General features: G+C 50.7%; 3 protein-coding genes across 14 annotated transcripts in view; 2 read left to right on the top strand and 1 right to left on the bottom strand.

Moving 5' to 3' along the window:
* The window catches only part of LOC136563929 (rho GTPase-activating protein 39-like), a 57403-nt gene extending 52896 nt beyond the window's left edge, over nt 1–4507 (top strand). For both annotated transcript variants that reach the window (XM_066561615.1, XM_066561614.1), the window contains exon 10: nt 362–4507. In XM_066561615.1, the coding sequence (XP_066417712.1) occupies nt 362–556 (195 nt within the window). In that variant the 3' untranslated portion in view covers nt 557–4507. The remainder of the gene's footprint in view (nt 1–361) is intronic.
* A 3112-nt stretch (nt 4508–7619) lies between these two features.
* FSIP2 (fibrous sheath interacting protein 2) lies at nt 7620–10676 on the bottom strand. The gene is made up of 3 exons (XM_066561794.1): nt 10572–10676; nt 9640–9801; nt 7620–8856 (listed from the first exon to the last, which is right to left on the bottom strand). The coding sequence occupies exons 1-3, from the start codon at nt 10665–10667 to the stop codon at nt 7639–7641; spliced, it is 1476 nt and encodes a 491-aa protein (XP_066417891.1). The 5' UTR covers nt 10668–10676; the 3' UTR covers nt 7620–7638.
* A 3212-nt stretch (nt 10677–13888) lies between these two features.
* The window catches only part of PHF20 (PHD finger protein 20), a 71684-nt gene continuing 66724 nt past the window's right edge, over nt 13889–18848 (top strand). For 4 of the 11 annotated variants that reach the window (XM_066561826.1, XM_066561824.1, XM_066561832.1 and 1 more), the window contains exons 1-2: nt 13889–13987; nt 17446–17507. The gene's annotated coding sequence lies outside the window, so the exon portion shown is untranslated. The remainder of the gene's footprint in view (nt 13988–17445; nt 17508–18848) is intronic. The other 7 variants (XM_066561831.1, XM_066561835.1, XM_066561833.1 and 4 more) reach the window with 2 other exon arrangements.

Genomic DNA, 18848 nt, shown 5'->3' on the forward strand with positions numbered 1-18848 from the left:
AGCATGTGAGGCACAGTTAGTGGGACAGCTGTGGTGGGACCATCAGCACAATTTTAAGATCTCTTATCTGTACTTAAGGTGGGATTGATGGAGGGGTGTTTGCTGGCCTTGTTCCTTATGGGAGCAATAAACTCTGATCCTGATCTTGTAGAGCCTGGGGTTGGTTTCCTGTCTGCCAAGGCTGCTGCTCTGTTGGTTATGTCAGAGCACAGTGTTCTTCCCTGTGGAGGTGTGACACTTGGGGCACTGTCCTTAAGGCAGGCTTTATGTCTGCTCTCCTTGCACCTTTTCTTGGGCTATGTGTTTGGACTTCCTTGCCCTTTCCCACTGCTCCATCTGAATGTGTTCTTGCTATCTGCAGATCTTTGCTCAGCCATCAAATGTGGGCAGAACAAAGATGGATGTGAATAACCTGGCCATGGTGATGGCCCCCAACTGCCTGCGCTGCCAGTCCGACGACCCTCGCATTATCTTTGAGAACACACGCAAAGAAATGTCCTTTCTCCGCATGCTGATAGTACACTTGGACACGAGCTTCATCAAAGGGCTGGTTTGAGCCACTGGCCCCACGCTGCAAAACGTTGCTCTGAGGAGTTGCTAGATTAAATCTTCTCCTCTCCACTTAGGTTTTTTCTTCCATTGTCCTTACTGTTGTCATGCCCTGGGTTAGCCCTTCAGCATCTCCCAATGTATGATCACAAGGACTGGACATTTCTGGAAGGCTTGGTTCTGTCAGCACCAGGAGATCCTTGGGCATGCCAGGTCAGGTTTAGCAGTTCCTGGCCTTTCAGTGTACAATCCTCTTCCTGAGAGCCACAAGATTGGGTGCTCAGTGAAAGGGCTGTGACATGTGTGAGGAACTGCTACATGGGGCAGTGAGACTCTTCATTTCCCTTCTGGAGGCAGAGTTGGCTTGAGGTAGGAAAACATTACTCCTGTGCTGTGGCAAGATCTGATCCGAGGGAAGATGCTGCCTCATCAGGAATAATCCTACTACTATGGGGCCAGCCTTGTTCACCTCTGCAGACTGTTGGCTGGAGGTGTCAGAGTTGTTCTGACATCCCACAGTGCTGTTGATAGAGGACTGTGAAAGTGCAGAGGTTCAAGAACTGTAGAGCTGTGCAGCAGCATATAAGACCAGTCCTGTGCTGAGTACCCACCCACACCAAACAGGTGTGGGTGGGTACAACAGGAAGGCCACACACCTAACAACAAACAGGTAAACAACTACTTTGGCATCCTCTTAATGAGGGCCATATCTTCTGGAGCAGTGACCCCAGTGGCCCTGCAGCTCCTGTTTGCTACAGACAACATGAGCTGACACCAGCTTTGCTGAGGAGCTCCTGAGCCTATGCTCAGAGCAGCCTTCACAGCTCCAGCTCCTCGCACCCCCCTTCCTAATACCACATCCTTCCCAGAACTACTCTGCCAGGAACTAAATACCAATTTGATACACCCTTCAGGCTCAGCCCAGGTCTAAAGAAAGCCCACAACAGTCAGAAGTGCTCCTGTGCTCAGGTACACCCTTCCAGGCAGAGCAGCAGCAGTGCTGTGTGCTTGAGAAATGCTGGTACTGCCTGTAGTCAACTGTGGTATCCATGCTCTTCCTTTGAGGTGTTTTCCTTGCTGGAGGCAGGTCTGCTGCAAAAAAGTGTGTTTTGGGATTACTGTTGCAGTACAAAGTCTGCTAGTATCATGCAAGGTTGCATTTGTATTTCTGTATCCCCCTCCCTTTCCAGTGAGGACCTGGGATCATCCTCTCCAGACTGCAGTGGGGAGCTGAGCCCTGCCGACAGTGAGGTTTAGAGCTGATGCCTGAATCAGTACCAGTGTGGGCGTGAGGTGCCATGTGCAGAGTCTTTCTAAGAGGGTTCCCAGAGCCTATGTTCAGATGAGTTTAAATGAACTCCAGAGCAGGAATTCAGTTTGTGCCCAGCTGAATAAAGGTTCCTCATACCAGATGATCCTGTGGTCCAGGAAATCTTACTCCCATGTCAAGATAAGCTCTGTCAAGCATGCCCACGAAATGTGCCAGCATTTGTTTCACGTACACACCCATCTCCATGCTTTGATGCCTCTCAGCTTGTTCTGTCCTTCTGTAGTGCTGAACAGCTTGTTCTTCACATGTGAAGCTACTCCCCCAGAAGTGTAGAGACAGGCAGAGGTTACCAGCTCTGACATGCTGTCCTGAGATTTGAATTGCTGAACAAGCTCAGGCTGTCCTGTTGCCTGCCAAGGGCTGGAGCACCCACGTGGGACCTGTCCTCCTCTTCGGGCTGCAGGTGCCTGTGTCAGGCTTTGCCTGCAGCCACTGCAGTGGTGATCCATGTTACTTCTTGCACTCTGCCAGTGGCAGTCAATCAAACCATAGGCATTTGCTGCTAATAAAAGTGAATGATTCTGGCAAGGGTTGTAAAACATGCTCATAAGAGACACTGGATATTATTGTCTTTGCCAACAGATTTGTAAATACCAATCAGTAAAGTAGCTTTTCCTCTGTTCTAATAGTAATAAATACAATCTTCATGGCTGTATCTTTTATGAAGTGTCTTTTTTGTGAATTTCTGTAGCATGATTACATCTGCGTGGGGCTGCACATTTCAGCCTGAATGTCAGTGCTCTTGAGTAAGATTTGAGAATCAGCATGAAGTAAGCACTTGGCAACCATGCTTTGGGCTGGTTCTGTTGTTCTTAATTCTCAGGCAACTACCAAAGGACACTTAATGAATCTTGGAAGAGAATGGTTTGAAACAGGTACAAGACAATACTGCTTTACACATATCTTCTGGAGCCTTTCAGGGTCATAAAGGTATGGGAGAAGTTTATGGGCAGTTGGAGAGTAAGAGGGATATTCTGCTTGTGTCCCTTCTTCAGCAGCTGGGAGTGCTGCAGGTGGACTACAGGAGGTGGCCACACTGGCATCCTCTGCATGGCCTCCCGCGGGGTCTCTGCTGATGGAGATGTAATTAATTGGGCTGTTAGGCTGACCTGATGGGGACATTTTTATGTTCAGACTGGAGCATTCTCTCATCTTTCTTTGCTGGTAGTCCAAGAAACCACTGGGAGCAATCTGTTGGTGCTCGAGACTCGTGCTGGTTGCACAGTGTCGAGCTGCAGAGCAGTTGCCAGCTGTGCTACTTCAGCCACACAGGAATGAGCCCAGGCTCTGGATTGTGTTGCTGGTGCTCTGGGGGGTGGTCACTGTCTTGTCAGACTAGGAAAAGCTGCTGCACTTCAGACAAAGCCAGTGAGGGCTGCTCTGTCACACCAGCAGTTTAGGTCACATATGCTGGCCATACCACTGAGTTTTCCCACCAGTCTGGCTGGCAGAAGTGTTGTAGGTGGGCTGTAGGGCAATGGAGCGCAGAAGGAAGACCATGAACATTGTAACCTCACACAGCCCTTTCCTAGGGGGATGTCTGCAGCCCAATTTCTGAGTGTTCCCAAAAGCTTTTCTGTGAAATGAGCTGATTTTTGCCAAATCAGAAAAGGCCACAAACTGAGTGCTTCAGCTCAGGCTCCAAGACTCAGGCTCACTCCTGCAGTCACCATGACCTGATACCTGGATCAGTTAAAGAAGCGATGGCCAGAGCAGTAGCTGGCCTTGGAACAAGCTTGTGGTTTGTTCTTGCCTTCTATGAGCAGTGCAGTTGGACCCGGTGCTAGAGGCCTGGGACACAGCTCCTCGAGAAGAGGCACCAGTGGCTTGTCCATTACCTGCTGCTGGTTGTGAGAGACTGATGTGTTCCAATGGGGCCAGCACTCCTACATTGCTGGGTGCTCTTGCTTGTGCTGTTGGATTTCTGGCTGGTTTGAGTCTCCTTTTCACAGACCCTTACAAGAACTTTTTGCTATGCCTGCAAACAGAAATGGTAAAAGCAATTCTGCTCATGGCAGCTGATAGACACCATGCCCTCATGTCTGTTGCCCATGTGCCACCTCAGCTCCTGAAAAGGCTGGGCAGATGTGGGTCACAGGTGGATTTTGGACCTGTGTCCTAGATTGCAAGGCAATGTGTATTCTATTTGCCATCTGTTAGAGGTCTGACAGTTATCTTTTGTTAATTGGGCAGTTCTCTTCCACAAACCAATCCTCCCTCTGGGGAGACATCAGCTGTTAGTGGGCTATTGAATGTCACTGCATGACTGATAAAAATTACAGCATCCCATTGTGAGATGCCCCGCCCAGATGGAGGAGCCAAGGATTCTTAACTGGATATAATCTGAGTTTTTGGGACACCAGATCAGCCTTTCCACTGGATTCTCAGAGGAACAGCTGCCTTTTCCACTGGATCTTCCGAGGAAAACTACACTCTTCTACAGGATCACTGCTCCAACAGAACCACATCTGCCACTCCAGGAAGACTGCAGCCATCATTCCAATTGGACTGCTACCAACACTCTGACCAACAGGGTGTCAGGTTGTATTCTGACTCAGTGGTTTTTCTTTTGTATTATTGCATGTTTTGTTTGTTTTTTCCCTTTTCCTAATAAATTGTATTTCTGACTTGGAGTCTCTCACTGGTTTTGCTTTCAAACCAGAACAACCTGTCTGTAGGTTCAGCTTGAGGTGGAGAAAGGGCTTAGCTTTGGCAGCTGCCTGATGTTTTACAGGACAGGGCAACCACAAGGCTACCCCTCTAGTAAAGAAGTTCCCCACTGTCTTTCCTTCCATTGAAAATGTGAAGGGTCTCCCTGCCCTTGTCCACCAGAGATGCACAGAAGTTCTGCCACTTCCTCAAAGCTCCTGGGTAATGAGAGGCCAGTTTTTAGTATAATTCTCATGTAGGTTTTTAGTCCAATCCTTACATGGAACTTTGCACTAAATCAGCCCCGTGGGAAGATAGAGACCAGAGGAACGGGCAGGTCTGCTTCGGGAGCCCTGCAGCACTGGCAGGAGGCAGAGATGGGAGGCTCCCTGTCCTTATGCTGCCCCAGTGCTGGTTTGATGTGGGTGCAGCACAGCACTGGCAGATTGAGCAGAACTGGCCCATGGAGACAGTGCCAAGCTGGGGCTGTGTGGAGCAGGGCTCTGGCTCTGCCACACCCATGGACTGTCTGCAGGACACCCAAAAAAATGAGATGGGAAAAGTTGAATTAGTTGCTGAGGTTGCTGCTTTTAGAGGTCCTGTTGTCCTATACCATTTGTCAGCCATGGTGAACAGTGGCAAGAGCTGGTTGTGAGTGCAGTGGGCTGGGGAAACCAGCTCAGGCATTCATCATCCCATGACGAGGGAACAGGAAGGAGCATGGGTGTTCTGAGTGAGGTGGACCACATAGGGACCTGACCAGAGTTGAGTGCTTACAGGTAGCCATGCAGGAAAGCTTTTGGGACGTATGGAGTCACTCATCAGTCTGACTATTCTTTGCAAAGCAGGGGACACCAGCTGAGGACTCTGTCCAGGCCACAAGGATTTGAACCTGCATCTCCTGCCCCAGCCTCTGCCTGGACCTTCCTCTGTCTCACCATGTAAACTATCCATTTTGTCTGAAGTGCTTAGTGTTTACAGGTACCATAAAGGGAGCTTGTGTCTGAGGACTGGAGGACTGTGGTCACCTCTGCTGTCAGGGCTGGATGCTGGCAGAGATCGAGGCCTGAAGTCATGAAGGTGTTAGGAAGGTCAAGGCTCTTAAAAGCTGCAGCTTCTCCCAAAGGAGAACTAGTGGGTTACATCAGTTCATCTCCACTCACAGACACATTTCTTCCATCTCGTCTGTGCCATGTCTGGTCTTTTGTTCAGATTACAAGTGAGGTGGGAGACCAGGTGGTCCGTGAGGGATGTAGAGGGTGTGGAATGGAGGAGGGAGTGGGGCCCTTCCTTTTCAGTGAGCTGCTGGATTGCCTCAGCTGCCTTGAAACAGGCTTCCCTGAAACATCATGGCCTTGGTGCCTGCTGGGGAAGACAAGGGCACTGCAAGTGCAGACAGTCCCCAAATAACTGGGCTAAGGTGTCCCCTGGTGGGTGTTACCTCCTTGCTCTTGGGACATGTCCATCAGACCCTGTAACCCCAGGGACCACAGAAAGACCTGTAGAGCCTCATCTGCAAATGTACAGCCCTGTAAAGAATGAGGAGGTGAGGAATCTACCGCCTTCTCCCTTCTCCCACCTAAATCGGGATGTCTGGGTGCAGTGATGTAGAAATGTCTGCATGTCTGTGTGTCCCTCCCAGCCACTCCCTGGATGGGGCTGTGCTTGCTCTGGCCAAGGGCACAGGCTGAGGGTGGGCACCTGTCCCTGGAGATATGTAGCCAGTACCCAGTCTCTGGTGCTCTGGTCAACAAAGAAGGGGTGAGAAACTGTCCCAAAGTAGAAGGTACTCAGAAGTGGAATTCTGCTATGATGATGGCACACTGACCTGGTGAGTCACTCAGCTCCCATTCTTGTGTGCACCTTGGGAGCAGTCTGGAGGTCAGCTAGACCTATGGGACCTCCAGCAGCACTCTGACAAAAGCAAGTACAAGCAGGGTGAAGCACAGTGGGGAGAGCGGGACACAAAGCTCATCCCTGGCCTGCTGCACATTGGTGTGGAGGGTGGAGACCATGTCCAGATGAATCTGTAATGCTCCTGCCCCAGAGTGGGATGCTGCAGCAGCTCTGCAGACTGCAGGGCCCCCATGGGGGCTGTGTTGAGGCAGCTGAGGGCTCTGGCAGAGGTCTAGAGACAGGAAAAGACCCTGTTGGCACAGACTCCCCTCCTTCCCACTGCCATGCAGGCCCCAGAGTGGCCAGACAGGGAGGAGTGGAGGGTCTCAGGCAGGGAATTGCTTCAGCCAGGCACAGAGGCCTTCGTGACTACTCTCTGGGGCTGCTCCTTGGGTCCATTGCCCTGCCACAAGTGTGATTGTCTCGGCTGGAATGTAGGGAAGCAGAGCTGCTAAGCTCGGGGCCGGTTTCCCAATAGCACCACTACAGCCAGGCCCTTGAGGGGAAGTAGCTGAAGGACACCTCACTGGGAACTTCCTCCCTGTTTCTCAGGAATGTTGCCTAAATGCTGACCTTTGCCCTTGGACCTCAGGCCCTTGCCTGAGCCGGGTCAGCCATTTCTGTGATGGTGGAAATCCGGTCCAAGCCAGGATCTCCTCCCCTGACCTGCCTCATCGCTGTAGGATTTTCCAGTGTTCATCTGGTCACTGTCCCTGCTTTGCTCCCATTTGCCACTGGCCTGTCCTGTGCTGGATAGGGCAGTGCCCTCCCAGCTCAGTTCCTGGTCAGCTGTCCTATGACAGCTCCTGCTGCTCTCTGACAGTGAGTCGTGTGGAGTGCACAACTCTGCTCATGCTGAGCATAAAGAAAGGATTTTCAGGTGACACCTGAACTCCTTTGCAGAGAAAGCAGAGAAGATCCAAACTGATCCTTCCACTTGCTCAACAGCGAAGCTTGCTAAACAAGACAAAAATACTGGCTACTTCTTGCCTCCCTACCTCAAATTCCCTATAAAATTTGGTCTCAGCATGATAGAGGCTGAAGAATGGAAGATAGGACAGGTTACACTAGGGAAAATGCCCAGAGACAGTATGGTCTAGCTAAAGAAAGCACACACAAGGCCTTGGGAATAAACTTTATTGCCACCACAAGGATGTGGTCTGTGTTTGTTGTCTGAGGGCTCTTCAGCTCTCCAGTCACACACCTCACTTGCATCAGATGAGCTTTGGGCGCTCTGCTTTGTGCTGTGCTCTGGCCTGGGCTGGAGGGATGGGCTGTTGGGAAGGCGATGGGTCCACGGTAGAGAGAGTGTCCTCAGTGGCACAGCTCTCTATTCCACCTTGGGATGTGGGTGGGTTTGCAACAGGCCCTTGAAAGTTCTTGTTGAGGGATGGTGCAGGCCCAGGTTGACTAATCCGCTCTAATACTGAGTCAGCAATCCGATTTGACATGGTCCTTATATCCAAAGTGTTGGCTAAGGCTGTTGACTTTAGGCTCCTTTTTCTTTCCAAGTTCTCCTTCACCATTGCACAATCTTCAGGCTCCATGGTTTTGGCACACCCGGCAGGGGCAGGCCACATTGCTTTCAGGCTCTGCTGTTCAGATGCTCTGGGAAATCCTTGTCCAGCTTCCATGCCCTGCCTTGGACATGTTTGGGATGACTGCACTTGTCTGTTGGAGACATTTCCCCCAGGAAGCTCCAGGATTTCAGTGTACTCACAGCCAGTGTCTTGTTCAAACTGAGAAGTTACAGAGGATTCCAAGGTATAGTGAACACTCTCAACAACTTCTCTGGTGAGTGTGTCAAGGGAGGTCTTTGAAAGTACTCTGTCTGCAGTGTCCTTGGATTTGTCTGCTTGGGTGGCTCTTCCAGCAAGAGGCAGGTCCTCCCACTTGGCTGCAACCCCTGCCTCAGCAGCTTTGGATGTGCTGGATGCCAGACGGTCCCCCAAGATCTCCAACACTGTTGCTACAAGCTCTTTCGCCATCACTTCCATTTTCTGATGGTGATCTAGAGAAGTATCCAAAAGTTCTGCTCTCATGCAGCCTAAAAGTCTTCCTCTGATTCCCCGGGCAACCCTCTGTAAAAAGCTGACATGCTGATCCCTAGGAATCTTCAACCTCTCCAACACTCTGTACACCACAGTCTCAACCAGCTCTTCAAGCTTCTTGGCTTCTGCTGCAGTTAGTTGCTTAAACACAGCATTCAAGAGGCCATTGTCAGTGCCATCTGGCTTCCTCTGGGAATCAGCAGCAGTGCTGGTATCCTTCTGGCCCAGCTCAGCTCTGGGGTAAGTTTGGCCCTTGTTCAGAGCTGCTCTCCCTTTTCTGCATCCCCATAATTTTTGGCTCTTGGGTAGGCTGGAAGGCTTTTGAGGCTGCAGCTTCCCCTGACAGGAAGTGTTGGTGATTCTTGGCAGGCTGGGGCCATGCTTTAATTGGGCCCAGGATGGCAGAAGGGAAAAAAAAGTGAAAAGTGAAAAAAAAAAAAGTGACACCTTCCTGAAAAGTGACATCAGGTTGTGGGTCATGTTGCTCGGCCCCTGCATGCTGAGGATTCCTAAGGGCCCAGGCTGGACCTCTGCTTCAGCCAGGCCATGAGGACAGGGGAGAAGGGCTTCCCTCAGCACGGTGTGTGCCTGCACGTGGCCCTGCTGCCCGTGCCCAGCTCAGTGCCCTGTGCTGGCTCAGCTCCCAGCCGTGGAGTCCTTTCCCCACCACAGCGCCCGGCCCAGCAGCACCGCCCTGCACAGTCCCATGCCCCTGAACACAACGCTTTGCCTACTTCTTGCTGCCCCAAGATCTGCTCTGACTGTAGCTTGATCCTGGTCAGGTACTGCCTGTACTCGTTGAACTCCTTCACAGTGCAAATCACCTATGGAGGGACAAGGGCAGAATGCCCCAAAAACTGTCAAGCCATGCAGTCGGCCTTCCCCACAACAGCCTGAGCCCAGTGGGAGAGGAGCTGCCCCCAAGCCTTCCCCCCATACCCTGGTGTTGGGGCCACTGCTGTGCCCCCAGCCAGGGCTGAACAGGCAGCGTGGGACAGGCTGAGAAGGGCAGGACTGGGGCTTGCCAGGGGGATGTTGGCGCTGCTTCTGCTCCCAGGGACACCAACGCACAGCCCTGTCCTCTGGCAGCAGCAGCTGCAGCAAGGGCTGTGGGAGCCCTGCTTGAAGAGGGCTGCTCTTGATCAGCCTGATGTCCAAACCTACCTTGTTTTCTCTGGTGACAAAGCCCTGTTTCTTCAGCAAATGCAGCACGTCCTTGCGCTTGTGGTAGTCCTGAAGGACAGGGTCATGCAGGCAGTTGTATGCTGGGCTGAGGTGGTGGCAGTAGGGATCATCCAGAGTGAAATAAGGAAACGGCCGGTGGAGCTGTAAGAGTTTCCAGAGTATGAAGGAGGCAGGAGAGTGGAGCGAAGAGGTACCACATGGTACCTGTGAAAAGGTAAAGGTCTTCTCCATCCTTCTGTACGCACAGAGACCTGCACAGACAGACTACAGGGCTGGGCTGTGATGGGTTAAGGGAGAAAAGACAAACTGCACAGCAACTCCACCAGCAAATAGGTATCTTAGGCCACCAGGAAGAACTGCAGACCCATCTGCAAATTAACCTTCAAAGGCTCAAATGCAGCCGGTGGAGAGTGGATGAAACCAGTCTCCTTGGGTTAGGCAGGCCCAAGGGCTGTGTTGGCTACCTCCACCTCCAGAAAATCTCTATCTTGGGAAGCTGCAGTGCAAACTGGAGGACAACAGTGTGTGTATACCCAAGGCAGGGAAGCCCAAGTTATTCCAAAGGTTCCAAGAAGGCAAGCAGAAGGTTGGAATCTCACTCACAAGTGCCCCAGGGCCTGGCCCGACATTGTGGGATGAGCTGGAGGAATGAGCTGCCTTGGCACCCAGACACACACAGCTGTCTGCTGAAGGCAGGGGCCCAGCCACACACATGCACAGTGCCAGAAACCAGTGCAAAGATGGACAAGTGCTTTCTCCTCTGTATTCCAGGGAGCCTGGAGTTTCCCTTGCCCAGTACTGTCCAGTTGAAGGGCTGCAGCTCCTGCTGTAGAGCAGGTGGCCTCAAGAAAATCTTTGCATGATGGGGACTCTGTGAAAGAGATTTTTCTACCCCTTTCTATTTCCTTTACCTTTTCACCCAGTTTTCCCCTGCAGAAGACAGGCTTGGATCCAGGTGCCACAGGGATCTTGACTGCAAGTGGAAGGTTCAGCAGTTCAGGGTCCATTTTCCTGGTATCTCCTTCTCCCAGGTGTGGTCTTCTGGGGCTGAGATAGGAAGACACAGACACTCAGGTATTGCCCAACAAGCCTCCTGCATGGCAGTCCTGAAGCCCTAGAGCATCACCCCATGTCCCAGGCTCCCCAGCAGAGCCCTCTATATTGGCCCAGTGGTCCCCTCCCCCCTGATTCCCAGTGCACTCAGCAGTGCCTCTGCCTTCGGCAGGACACCAGCAGTGGGACGGTGCTCCACAGCTCTTGCCGAGACCTCTCATGGTGTTGTGATCCCACTCTTACTCTTACTCCAGAGACACAGCAGCTGTCTCCTAGCTAAATATAGCCAGGGGCATTGTTCCATCATGGTGATGTCACATCCCCGCATTGTCACATCACCGTGCTGACATTGTGTCACATGGAAGCTGCCCACCAAGCCTGGGGGGAGGCTGGTGCGCCCGGAGGCTCCTTTGGACAGCCCTGTGGGCCACCCCCTTCGTGTGACCCAGCTGTGAGAGCTGCTGTCCACAGGCCCCTTCCACCCTCCTCTGTCCTGTCGTTCTGTGTGGCAAAGCTTCCTCATGAACAGGAAGGGATGGGAGAAATTGCCACACCAAAGGTGTGCAGTTTGGGTTCTGCTTTTCCCCTCTTTCCCTTTTTAGGGCTTCTTCCCTGTCATGGCCAAGCAGCCACAACTGGGGGAATTGCAGTAAACTGGATATTTGGCCCATCCCTGGAAACATCTAATTCCTGGTTCACATCTCAAGAAACAGTAGAGAAATAGAGGCTGAGGGAGAGCCCTCTCCTCCTCTTTCGTCAGGCTCCCATTCAGCCCAGACACCTTTCTGCCACCTTCCTGTCACCTTCCCAGTCTCCCCTGCCCTGGTTTCTGCCGTCCTTGTTTGCTCTCACTTCCTACCCCTTCTTGGCTGGATTTGGTGAGATCTCTGGTGCCCGTTCCTCCAGCCTGTCTGGTTCCTTGGGGCAGCTTTTACACTGCAGAGCCCCGCCAGCCTCGCTCTTTGCACAGAGGCAAGAGACAGGCAGAGCAATCTGTTGGAGGTGCAGTGATGATTGATCACCACGGGGCTCTTGGGAAACAGCGAGGGGCTCAGCTCAGGGACGGTGTTCCTGGGCTCCCAAAGCCCTTTCTGGCACACGCTTCAGCTGCAGCTCTTCTCCATCTTGGCCAGGGGAGGAGCAGCATCGGCTGTGCCCCAGCTTCCCTGTGCCCCAGGTCCTGCTCAGCCCCGGGGCCGTGAGCCCCATAGCACATTCAACTGGCATGGACTGTGATGTTCCCAGCATGATGACATCCCTGCAGAGAAATCCACTGAAGTTCACAGTGCAAAACTGCAGCAGCTCAGCAAGGGTGGGAGCTAGGAGATCTCTGCCTCAAGTCCTGGCCGGGTCTGATGAACAAAGGGGACAGAGGAAAGTAGTGCTGTCTGCCTCTGTTCTCACCCGTTTGGGCTCCTTCCTGGGCCACAAAGCTTAGTTTGTCCACATTTACTACTTTCCTCTGTGTGAGGGGAAGCTCTGGACCCAAATTTATCCAACTGATCCAATCACGATCTGTCTGCAACCTGCATCAGAGCAGGCAGAGACCAGCCAGGTCTGTGGAGGAGTTCCTGTTGCCTGGGAAGGGCTGCCGCTCCATGGCCAGCCACAGCAGGCAAGTTTGGCAAATGTCTGAGCACTCATGATCATTTTAACCATGGACACTAACATCAGAGAAGCTGGACCCCTAGACAGTGAAAAAGGAGAAATGTCACAAATTGGCACAGACACATCCCTGAACTACCAATAGCCATGTGCTCTCAGTGGAACAGCAAAGCAAAGGAGCCCAGTGGGATCTCGGAAGACCTATTTTGGAGGGGAAGGAAATGGTTCTCAGGGCAGGTGTTCTATGAGTCTGTAGGTTTTTTTAAGTGATGAAACTCCAGAATGAAATACAGTGCTGTCAAAAAACCCATTACACAAACACTATGCTGATGTTTTGGTAAAATAAAATAATTTTCTATTTATCTCAAAACTTCAGGGTTATTTTCCTTTCTATTTTAATTCTTTCTGCAATTTTTTTTCTCTTCTAGACACCTGCAATGTTAAGACCACTTCTGAAATATTCAGGTTAAAATGCAAATCTGAAAACTGTATTTTCAACCTTTTTTTTTCCTCCCTGTTGCAATACTTTTAGCAAGCCACTCTGCTTCCACAGATTCCCAGCACACACAGTTCACAGGCTCTGTCAGAAAAGCACTAGCACCTACTGCTGTACAGTGATGGGGACACTCTGCTTTAAACCATGCTTTGTGCTCCCTGGGTCCTGTGATGCTTGTGGAACTGGGCTGAGGCTGGTGTCAAAGAAGCAGCCAGATTTGTGTAGCAACAGCAGTTCCTGCAGCTGGAGGAGGAGGAAGACAGAAGGGAAAAGCCCTTGAGCCATGTTGTGTCTTCCTCTGAAGCCCAAAAGCACCCGGTGCTATGTGAACACCTCAGCCACAGCAGTTACTCTTTCAGTCACAAAACCTGACAGGCGGCAACCCTCTGCTGGTCTGTGGCCTCTGAGCAGAATTTCAAGGATTATCCCAGGAAACCCACCCGAACCAGGGAGAATTTATCCACCCAATTCCAGCCTACACAGATTTTTGCTCTTCTATGTCAATCTGGTTTGGGCTTTAACCCAGCATAAAACTACCAAAAAAAAGAAAATGAAATTAATTTGCCCCTGAACAACTCTGTTATCTACAACTGAACCCACAGTCTTCTGACTGTACCAGAGGGTGAGCACGGCTGAGGAGCAGTGACGATCCCCTCGGAGGGGCACTACTCAGGCCCACTCGCTTCCCGGCACATGGGGCAGCAGTGAGGGCACCGAGCCGAGCCAGCTGCGACAGCCACGGGCGGGTGTGCGCAGGAGCGCCCGCATCCCGACATCCGCCTCAAGGAAGGCTCAAGGGAGCAGGCCGCCAACTCTCCCCGGTATTTCACCGCCGTGCCACCTCAGCGCTCACGCTCCCGGCAGAGCACTGCGACTGTGCCCCGCTGCGGGCCGAGCCCTCGCCGGGCCCCTCCCGCCCCGGCAGCACCGCCGGCCCCGGGGGCCCGCCGGGCCCCGCCCCGCTCGGCTCCATGCCCGGCCCGGCCCCGCCCTCTGCGCGCTCCCTCCGGCCGGAGTGGGCGGGTCTTCCGCGCCCCCCCCCCCCCCCCCCCCCAGCGGCGGCGCATCGCGGCGGCCATTTTGTGCTGCTGCGGTCGGTGCGCGGGGCTCGGCGCGCTGCGGGCCCGCTGGAGGTGGCTCCGTTCTAACCCTTTTTCCCGTACAGATCCCTCGGTAAGAGCGCGGCGGCGCCCGGGCAGGCCGGGCCGCCTGCCCGATCCGGCGCTGCGAGCCCGCGGCGCGGCGGGGAGACGCGGGGAGGGAGGCCGGGCGGGCGCGTCCCCGCGCACAAAGGGCCGGGCCGGGCGGCGCCTCCCGCCTGCGGCCCCGGGGCGCCGAGCGGGGCCGCTCCCGCCTCGCCGCAGCCCGGCGCGCTGAGGCCCGCGGCTCGGGCCGGCCCCGGCCGCTCCCCCGTCCCTGACTCCCTGTCGCCGCCCGCGCACGCCGGCCCGCGGAGCTGCGCGGGCAGGTGAGTCTGTGCGGGCCGAACGCAGGCGCCGCGGGCCCATCCGGCGGGGGCGGCCGAGTGACCTTGCGGCGGCGCCGGGGCCCGAGCCGGGGCACGGACCGTATGGCGGGGGCTGTGCCGGAGCCCGAGGCGGGGATTTGACGGGTCCGGAGCGGCGCCCGGCGGGCCGGGTGCGGCGGGGAGCGGGAAGTCAGGGCCCGGCGGCTCTGAATTCCGGGGCCGCTCGGCGGTGTACGTCACCCCGACCCGGGAGTGGGGAACCCGCGCTGAGCAGGTACTTGCCCTTCCAGATGTTCAGCGCGGCAAGGGGAGGCTTCCGTTCCTTTCCTGTCCCATTAATTCTAGAGCAGTTGGTAATCTGTAGCCATTCCAGGGTTTAGTTAATCTAAACAGGTACAGTTTCGGGAAACCGTTTTATCTCCTTTACTGACTTAAAATCTGGGTACCAGAGATGTTTCTGTGGTCCCTGGCTGTTGTTTCTAGCCTAAATACTTAAAAATAAACCAGGAGAGATATCTGAAAATTGATGAGTCCAAGTTAAGTAAAATAAATGTCACTAGGCTACAGAATTTTGTTGTGTTGTATGCAGTAGGGAATTAAACAAAATGTTAAAGCAATGGTAGTGACTTGAAATAACCTTTTGTAAGTATCTGTACAGCACTTAGTAATGGAGCATCTCTGTAACTAATGCTTTTGACCTGGGTTCATTTAATTTTCTATAATGTGTTATGAATCCTTTTGCAGAACCAGTTTTGAAAAAAAATGTCAAGCAAGAAGGCTTAAGCAAAGATCAGTCATATCATAATTCTCTGTTTTAATTTTTGTGGCTTCTAAACTTTCATAGTAATAAAGGGAGGTGACTTAGATGAATGCATGTTATTTGAATGCATGCTAAGTCAGCTTGTGGAAGAGTTCGCTAGTTTACGCTCTTGCTGATAACTTCGTGGATGTCTCCTCAATGGAAATAAAATTTTACTTGAGCGGGCTGAGAGTAAAATCTGTCTGTCTGTAATTTTAAGGTCAAGTTGGGAATGAGGCTAGAGTATTAATTGTTCATAACGATACTGCCTTGACTGAAATGTAAGAAGCATGTAATTTATTCTTACCTTTAATTGGCAAAGCCCTCTGTAGCTCTTGCTTTTGCTCCTGTAGTTCCTGCATGACCTAGGCAACGATAATGACTTAAATTCTCCCTCTTGGCCAGGAAAGGAGAGCACAACCCCTAATTTAATAGTAGGGGATGATAAATTCTCTCTAACTGCACATATTATTTATTACCGCATCTGCAGAAGATAGGTGTTGTCTGTAGCTGTAATTTGTCAGCTGACAGGCTGACACTAGCTCTCTTGCCTGTGTGACTGATGTCCTGTGCACGTGTGAACACTTGCATTGTGAGCTGAGCTAAAGAATGTGCAGGGGACAGGGGAAGGATTTATTGCTCAGCCCTACAAGTGGTTGTTGTCAGTATTTAAACTGTACTCTTGATGGTTGTCTAGTTGCATGGTTACAGTGGGGTTTTTTAAAATCTTAAAAAAAACAGTCCTTTGGACTGGTGCATCATACTGAGAAGTGTTGTGAAGTGCTAATGAGTTCATTGTATGTTTGAGTAAGTTATCCTTTCTTTTTTGCTTAAATTAATTCCTTGTCTTCATACTTTGTACTTCTGTTCCTTGCTTGCCTACAGGTTTGTTTTGACTGCTTGTACTTCCTGCAGGAAAATACTTTCTTCAGGTGAACAATGGTGGTTTGGAACTCTTGGTTTGTCCTTGCTGTCCAAATACCAATAGCCACATGGCCTGTGTATTTCTAAAGACCTTTCAGAACTACTGGCATTCCAATATTTTTGTGACTGCAAACACCAGGCTTAAATGATGATGAATGCATGGGTGTATACTGTGTCTATGGTGACTAGCTGCAGATAATAATATTGGAATATAAACACTCCTTTTGGAGGCATGTTAGTTTGTTGACATGCTTCTGTGTCTTTTTACTGGGCTTGAGGATTTTCAACCAGCCTTATTTAAGTGTAGGCAGCTATGGTCTGCCTTATTTTTTCATAAATCTACCTGAAATGGAGTTCTTAGGATTGATTAAACAGAAATTGATTAGAAAGGAAAACATGTCTTCAGCTTGGTTGCCTGTATTAATGAAAAGAGAGGAAGCACTGTTGCTTATTGTGCGGGGGTTTTGTTTTGTGGGCTTGATTGTTGTTTTTTGTTGTTTTGTGGGCTTGATTGTTTTTGTTTGTTTTGGATTTTTTAATATGAAGTTAGCATCAAAGAGCTTTTCTGATCTGGTTGCTAATGTTAAAATACTAGTTTCAGAATTGACTCACATTTCTGCTGCTTAAAATCAGCACTTCTTTCCCAAGGAATTGGAAAATATCCTCTAGTTCCACAGAGTCGTTGAGTAAGGAAAATATGTTCAACACCTCTGTGCTCCAGATGCAGAGCTGAGCATCCTTAGCCTAGACCTGTGCATCAGGGATGCAGAGTGCTATGGGTAGGGTTGGAGTTAGAATTTTAGTTAGTTTTAAAAGCATGTGTTGGCATAGCAGAGGTTGTGAGTACACCAGGCTGGAATTGCTTCTTCCCTATACTGTAGTTTGCTAATGGCTTTTTTTGTTCCAAGACCCCGTGTATTTGTATCAGTCATTTCCCTATGCTGCAGCTGTCTTTTGTTGCTGTTACCAGGCTTGCAGAAATAGGCACTTAGTTTTTTTGTTTTCCTGATGTCCTTTCATCTCTCAGCTGGGAGACAAGTCTGCAAGCAGCCTTGAAATGCACCCCTTTCTTTTCTTTTAAAACAAATAGGCAAGTTGCATCCTTCTTACAGGGTGACATGTGCACAGATGATCTGTCTACTTAATTAATTACCTTAAATAAGGATAATTTTTTATCAGTACTTATGGCAATATAACTTGGAAAATTTTCCTTTATTTGGATGTCTTGAAAATATCCTCTTCTTTATCAGCAGGTAGGGTGGATTTGGTTCTGTCAAGGCAAGAAGCAATGAAACAATGCTGTGTCTAGGAGTCAGGACACTGTATACTGACTGGGTGGAAGCAGTGACCTCTGGGATTTTCATTAGCCAGTGTTGCAGGTGCTGCAAATTATCTGTGAAAAATGTTTTTCAGACTTTTTTTTAATGGATATTTTTACAGGTAGATTTCTTCTAGGAGTCAAAAGTCCCAAGTCCAGTTACTGCTTCAGGTACTGTAACCAGGTAATTTTTGTGCTTTCTGATTTGCTCCTTCCATTTTCGGTCATAATTTTTTCATCTGATAGCTAAAATTCATGTTGATGCTTGGTGATAAAATCTTAGGTTGAGCAGCCTGCTGTAAGTGTATACTGTGCTGCTGGAACACCCAGAGCAACCTCTGAGCTGGGATATCGCAGCTGATGGGTGTGGTGCTGGGTGGTAATTTAGCCAGGTAACTGGGATCCCTGTCCTGTGATGCAGGCATTGACTGGGAGATCAGGAAGAGGACAAACATTTAGTCTCTGGAGGCAACTCCTGTCAAGTGTGAGGGAAAGGTACTCTCTCAAGGATGATATAATAGTGCAAGAAGGTGGACCACTGTAGAGAAAGGTATCCGCTACCCAAGAGAATCAGCTGAGCTGGGGATAATCTATAGGGATTCAAATAACGAGCAATCCCCTATAAATCCAGATGAGGTCCAGAGTACATAAATGTTGAGCCCCTGGACTCACTTGGCATGTTTCTTTAAAGAAGATACTACCATTCCCTGAGGTGGGCACACAAGAGAAATGCTGCAACATTCTCGGGAGGGTAAAAAACCAAATCTAAATGGTAAACTTTAGCAGAGCAGGAATTTAGCAAAATTTAAAACAAAACAGTCAATTGGAATAAAGCATTTCATTTAGCAGATTCCACCCATCCAACCTTATATTACCCATATTCCAAGAAGGGGGAGTTAGGAGTGAAAAAGAGAGAAAACCAAGATACAGCTACCATCTTTGATCCAAGTGCAGTCTCAGCTATCATAAACTCCAAGGATGATAGGAAAGTTACCACATGCATCTTAAAGCAGTGGGTTTTACCTGCTCTGGTCTCCTGTGGCTATGCTTCCCAGGTGGGACTTCTGGTTATCTTTGGAGCTAGATTGAGGCTGCAGGCATGGGGTGTGGGGCATTCCTTTCAGTGTGACAGTGCCTGACAATCATTCTGGGCTGGACTAGAGGTTCCTGGAGATGGGGTTGTGGAATGGAGCAGTGCACCTCCCACTTTCCGCAGAACTGCCCCCTCCCTTTCAGTTGATTTGAGCCAGTAATAATTTTCTCTAGTTTTTCACAACAATCCATGTGGCAGAAATTTGGATGGAGTGTGCCATTGTCATACTCCAGGGCATTGATATTGATGTCAATGAAAGAAGGAGGACAAGAAGTGCTCCGGGTGACTACCTGATTCAGGCAATTTGAGATCATCTTTTTTCCTCCTGACTGACCGGTGGCTGTGAACTGTCCAAGACTCTGGACAGACTTGAAAGACTCAAGCAAGTTGGAGAGGAAATGTCCTGTAGCCCTAATTGGCCAGTGCATGGGT

This window comes from Molothrus aeneus, chromosome 17 (genome assembly GCF_037042795.1).
Source record: "Molothrus aeneus isolate 106 chromosome 17, BPBGC_Maene_1.0, whole genome shotgun sequence".
Taxonomy (NCBI): domain Eukaryota; kingdom Metazoa; phylum Chordata; class Aves; order Passeriformes; family Icteridae; genus Molothrus; species Molothrus aeneus.